Here is a 6,305-nt window from a genome sequence, read left to right as displayed (position 1 = left end):
CCGGCGGCTGGGGTCCGGAGGCAAGGGGGCTGCCCGAAGCCGGTAGCGCTGGCTCGGGCAGCTCGGCTCTTAAACGGAGCCGAAGTCTGAGTCAGGGGAGGAGCAGAGCAGCCGCGGGAGAGGAAGTGCCCGGCCGGTATTTTTCCCGGACATGTTCGGCTTTTTGGCAATTCCCCCCGGACAGGGGTTTGATTGCCGAAAAGCCGGACATGTCTGGGAAAAACCGGACGTATGGTAACCCTAGTTTTCCTTCCTTCATCCCTTTCCTTCAGAAAGCACACAAGTGCAAATAGATTCTGCCAAGCATTTCTGATCACATTTGTGAGAAAGGCTCAATTACTATCGCGAAGTCACATGAGCCCTCTATCAGACTCATAGACTTTAAGGCCAGAAGGGATCATCATGATCATCTAGTCTGACCTCCTGCAGATTGCAGGCCACAGAACTTCATCTACCCACTCCTGTAATAGATCCCTAACTTTTGGCTGAGTTACTGAAATCCTCAAATCATCGTTTAAAGACTTCAAGTTACAGAGAATCCACCATTTACTCTAGTTTAAACCTGCAAGTGACCCAGGCCACACGCTGCAGAGGCAGGAGAAAAAACCCCAGGGTCTCTGCCAATCTGACCCAGGGGAAAATTCCTTCCCGATCCAAAATGTGACAATCAGTTAGACCCTAAGCATATGGACAAGACCCACCAAGCAGACACCTGAGAAAGAATTCTCTGTAAACTCAGAGCCCTCCCTATCTAATGTCCTTTCTCCAGCCATTGGAGATTTTTGCTAATGGCAGTCGCCAATAGGCCACATGCTATTGCAGACAGTCTCATCATACCCCTCCATAAACTTAGCAAGCTCAGTCTTGAAGCCAGTTAGGTTTTTTTGTCCTCACTTCCCCCACCCCGACCCCCGATAAGCAGTTCCAGAACTTCACTCCTCTGATGGTTAGAAACCGTCACCGAATTTCAAGCCTATACTTGTTGATGGCCAGTTTATATCCATTTGTTCTTCTGTCAACAATGATACTTAACTTAAATAACTCCTCTCCCTCCCTGGTATTTATCCCTCTGATGTTTTTATAGAGAGCAATCATATCTCCCCTCAGCCTTCTTTTGGTTAGGCTAAGCCGCACTTCAGTAACAGGCAAATTGGTTGAAAGTATCGTAAAGAACAAAATTGTCAGACACATAGATGAACATAATTTGTTGGGAAATAGTCAACATGTTTTTTGTAAAGGGAAATCATACCTCACCAGTCTACCAGAATTCTTTGAGGTGGTCAACAAGCATGCGGACAAAGGAGACTCAGTGGATATAGTGTATTTAGATTTTCAGAAAGCCTTTGACAAGTTCCCTCACCAAAGGCTCTTAAGCAAAATAAGCAGTCATGGGATAAGAGGGAAGGTTCTCTCATGGACTGGTAACTGGTTAAAAGATAGGAAACAAAGGGTAGGAATAAATGGTCAGTTTTCAGAATGGAGAGAGTTAAATAGTGATACCCTCCAGGGGTTTGTACTGGGACCAGTCCTATTCAACATATTCATAAATGATATGAAAAAGGGGTAAACAGTGAGGTGACAAAATTTGCAGATGATACAAAACTACTCAAGATAGTTAAGTCCCAGGCAGACTGCGAAGAGCTACAAAAGAATCTCATAAATCTGGGTGACTGGGCAACAAAATGGCCGATGAAATTTAATGTTGATAAATGCAAAGTAATGCACATTGGAAAACATAATCCTAACTATACATATACAATGATGAGGTCTAAATTAGCTGTTACCACTCAAGAGAGAGATCTTGGAATCATTGTGGACAGTTCTCTGAAATCATCCACTCAATGTGCAGCGGCAGTCAAAAAAGTTACCAGAATGTTGGGAATCATCAAGAAAGGGATATATAATAAGAGAGAAAATATCATATTGCCTCTATATAAATCCATGGTACACCCACACCTTGAATACTGCACGCAGTGATCACCCCATCTCAAAAAAGATATCTTGGAATTGGAAAAGGTTCATAAAAGGGCAACAAAAATGATTAGGGGTATAGAACGACTTCCATATGAGGAGAGATTAATAAGACTGTGACTTTTCAGCTTGGAAAAGAGGCGACTAAGAGGGGATATGATAGAGGTCTATAAAATCATGAGTGGTATAGAGTAAGTAAATAAGGAAGTGTTATTTACTTCTCCTCATAATACAAGAACAAGGGGCCACCAAATGAAATTAATAGGTAACAGGTTTAAAACAATCACAAAGAAGTATTTTTTCACACAATGCACTGTCAACCTCTGGAACTCCTTGCCAGAGGGTGTTGTGAAGGCCAATACTATAATGGGGTTCAAAAGGGAGCTAGATAGATTCATGGAAGATAGGTCCATCAATGGCTATTAGCCAGGATGGGCAGAAATGGTGTCCCTAGCCTCTGTTTGCCAGAAGCTGGGATTGGGTGACAGGGCTTGGATCACTTGACGATAATCTGTCTGTTCATTCCCTTTGGGGCACCTGCCATTGGCCACTGTCAGAGGACAGGATACTGGGCTTGATGGACCTTTGGTCTGACCCAGTATGGCCATTCTTATGTTCTTATGTAAACAAGCCACGCTCTTTGTGTCTTCTCTTATAAGATAGGGTGATCAGAGGAATGGAAAACCTATTAGCACTTCTCTGCACCTGTTCCAGTTTGAATTCATCTTTCTTAAACATGGGAGACCAGCACTGCACACAATATTCCAGATGAGGTCTCACCAGTGCCTGGTGTAATGGTACTAACACTTCCCTGTCTCTGCTGGAAATACCTTGTCTAAGGCATCCTAGGACTGCATTAGCCTTTTCCACAGCAGCATCACATTGACAGTTTATGGTCATCCTGTGATCTCCTATTCATGTACATGTATTCATGCTAGCTCTCATCAAGCTCATGTGAATACAAATATCAGTGCAGCCACAGTAGGACGGGGAGCAGCAGCAGTGCCGTGATGGGTACAAAAGCAGTGGGGATATACTCAGCATGGCTCAGCCATGCCTCTGCTGCTACGTTGCTATTTATATTTTCACTAGCTCAATCAGAGCTAGCGGACATATGTGTACACAAATTGGGGTATCACACCCCTAGCTTGTACTGTAGACACAGCCTAAGGTACAGGGTTTCCCCCATTACCATGGTACCTGAGCACCACACAATCTTCAATGTATGTATCCTCCCAAACCCCACGATGCAGAGCATGGCTATTATCCCTGTTGTACAGAGGGGGAACTGCAGCACAGAGAGACTATCTGACTTACACAAGCTCTCACAGGTAGGTTGTGGTAGGGCAGGGACTTGAACCCAGGTGTCCTAGCCCTAGGCTAGTGCCCCAGCCACTGGACTATCCTTCCTCCCCTTTTCACAGTGTCTGCCTCACAATTATGAACATAAATTAACACTATTATTTAAAACACAGTAATAGCAAAAGCTGTCACTGTGATTCTGTTTTTTTTTTCCTACCACTTCAGCTGGCCTTTCCCATTAGTTCATGTGAACAGAATACAGTAGGAATAGAAGGTTGCTCAGGATAGAACATTGCTTTTGAAACGCATTTAGAACTTCAGTAGGCAAATATGGTTCTACCAAACACAGTCAGTTGTTACATTTTCTATAGAATACCTAGAATAAGTGAATTATAACAATGTTAAGGGCCAATGGCAGACTGAGCCATCTTGATGTTCTAGACACAAGAAAAAATAATCAACCAGTATTTCATAAATTCCTGTAGAATGGGTACAGAGTGAAGGGAATGTCAAACAACCTTCCACCATCACAGAACCTGAAACAAGAACGTGCTTTGAAAACAAGCTTCTGAACCTAAGAATCAGAGTATACTCTTTGTGGCAAGAGTAGGCTATCTAACAAATAGGAGGAGATCAGCACCAGATTATCCCAGAAACCTTTTCACGGGTGGAACTGAATGGGTAAAAATAGATAGGCTCAGGATGATTACACAGACGTCAGAAAGCAAGAAAAACAAACTGATCAGTGCTACAAAATTATCTGAAGGGAGAAGATGATGTAACATTAAATAAAAACTCCAGTGATTCCTCATAATACATTTGATTATTAAATAAACGTTGTCTAAAAGCCAAATCTTGCATTCCACTAAAGTAAATTACCCTAAATAAGAAAGCAAATGCATTTAAATATGAGCTTTCAAAACTTGGTAGAAATTTGCTGATGATTTGCTATCGCCAGAGCTATAACTGGCCTCTCAGTGGAAGCTGTTCATTCCAGCAGGAGCCCCAGTCTGATGATGAAGGACAGGACTTGGACAACGTAGCTCCAGTTTGCCTTGGTGGGAAAGCAGGGAGACATTGCAAAACTAAGTTCTACATCATTTACCAGCAACTAAAACATTTATAAATCCTTCCATTTGCATCAATCAAAACTGTCTCACAGCTTCCAATTCACTGTTTACCAGAAAATGTATTGTCAAGATCCATGTGCTGTTTCCAACTCTTATAGCCTCCAGGAAGTGGGAGATGGACTGGATATGACTTAATAAATCTCTCCCACCTCTAGCTACATCATTCCATAGTAGGTTACTCCTGGGTTCATTAAGTATTCTTTTTATTGTCTTAAAAATAGTAATAATTTACTATATTAATCATTATCATTGACTCTCTATAGCCCTTTACAGGTACAAAGCCGTGAGCAAACATTAACTGATGAATTTTGGAGAGAATGACCATTCTTTGAGATCCGATTGGAATCTCTTTTCATTTACACTGGAGGTTTCTCCAACACACAGAAAAGACAAAGCTCTGTGTGGAAGAAGTACAAGTTTCTGTTTCCTCTCCCTTCCCACTATTCAATGCCACGTACCTTCAGGTCAGGGATTCCATAGCCTTTCCTCAGAGTGATCTGGAAAACCTCCAGTGAGCTAATGAAAGCTGCAAGTCTTGTCAGGCTCTGCTTGCCGCTTCCACCTACACCAACCAATAGGGCATTTCCTCTGGGGGATTCTAAGATACGGTTGATGCGGCAACTAAATTGAAGCATACAGAATCTCTGGTCAAGAAAACTTATTTCCATATGGAGCATTTCAATACACATTTTACCGAGTAACAAATTAGATTGAGAATAGGAGCAGAATCACACCAGCACTGCCAATCTAAGGGGCACGTTTGCAGTTCTTCGGGTGAGATCTGTAGTAAACAACACAACCAACCAGTAAATGGTTCTATGGCAATTCAGAGCTTCCCATCTCGATTATTTCTGGATTCGTAAGCTGTGTTATGATGTTCAGGAACATCTTACAGTAAAGTTCAGTCCTCCATTTACATGGAACATGGGTCAAACCAGACTAAATTGCTGTGTAAATGTGCTCTAATTAGTTCCTCTAGTAGACATTTCCTTTCAGAAAATGTCCAAGGATCCACATTAACCATGGGCTTCATGACATTGGTGAGGTATTAGTCACACGAGGAGTCCCATTATGTATTATTAATATCTTCATGTATCTAGATTAGTGTAAATCCCTTCTAGGAAAACTCTGTCAATATTTATTCCTTATCAAAACTACTATTTTTTTAAGGGCCAGATTCTGTCACCCTTGCTCACACTGACACATGGAGTAGTCTCACCAATGACATGCACAAGAATGGGGCACTAAATAAAAATTAATTGATTATAAGTGCAGATCACTGTGATCTGAGCACCAGTGTAACAAAGGCCAGAGGTCGTCCTTGAGTTAATTCCTGTTTGCACTAGACTATATCCTTCAGAAAAAAGTGTGCTAACGAAGAAGAGTGAGCTAATCGTGTGAAGATGACACATTTCTGAGAACATTCAACAGGAAATATTGTAGAAGTAAATCACTCCCAGTGGGGGAGGGGAAAATCTCACTCACTAGCCAGGGTTTAGATCCCAATGCAGTGATTAACATGGCCATGGGGCCTGCGATGTCACTATTTCACTGAAAGCGAAATGACACAAGCTGCTTTGGGGCATGTCCCAGAAGCTAACTGATAGCAAGGGTCCAGAGGCATGCCTATCCCACCTGGCATGCACAGTGAGAAACAGTAGAGAGATTCTCTGGAAACAGTTCCATTGTCTGCCTACATATATGTCTGGGCCTTAATTTCCATACAACAAAGCCAACAGGATAAAATACTGATTTCTAACTGTTTGCAATCAGTTGGGACCTTTCTTTTGAAGATTTAGACGTGCTGTTATCCCACTTTTCATTCAAGTAGCTAAGAACACAATCATAGAATCATAGAATCATAGAATATCAGAGTTGGAAGGGACCTCAAGAGGTCATCTA

General features: G+C 42.1%; 1 protein-coding gene across 1 annotated transcript in view; it reads right to left on the bottom strand.

Annotated features, from left to right (window-relative positions):
• LOC117887614 (dynein heavy chain 9, axonemal-like) overlaps nucleotides 1-6,305 on the bottom strand; it is a 128,433-nt gene that overhangs the window by 54,887 nt on the left and 67,241 nt on the right. Inside the window, exon 16 of the mRNA XM_034790258.1 lies at nucleotides 4,862-5,024. Within this exon, the coding sequence (XP_034646149.1) occupies nucleotides 4,862-5,024 (163 nt within the window). The remainder of the gene's footprint in view (nucleotides 1-4,861; nucleotides 5,025-6,305) is intronic.

The sequence above is a fragment of the Trachemys scripta genome, chromosome 14 (genome assembly GCF_013100865.1).
Source record: "Trachemys scripta elegans isolate TJP31775 chromosome 14, CAS_Tse_1.0, whole genome shotgun sequence".
NCBI lineage: Eukaryota > Metazoa > Chordata > Testudines > Emydidae > Trachemys > Trachemys scripta.
The sequence above is the reverse complement of the archived record's forward strand: the minus strand, read 5'-3'. Positions and strand labels throughout refer to the sequence as shown.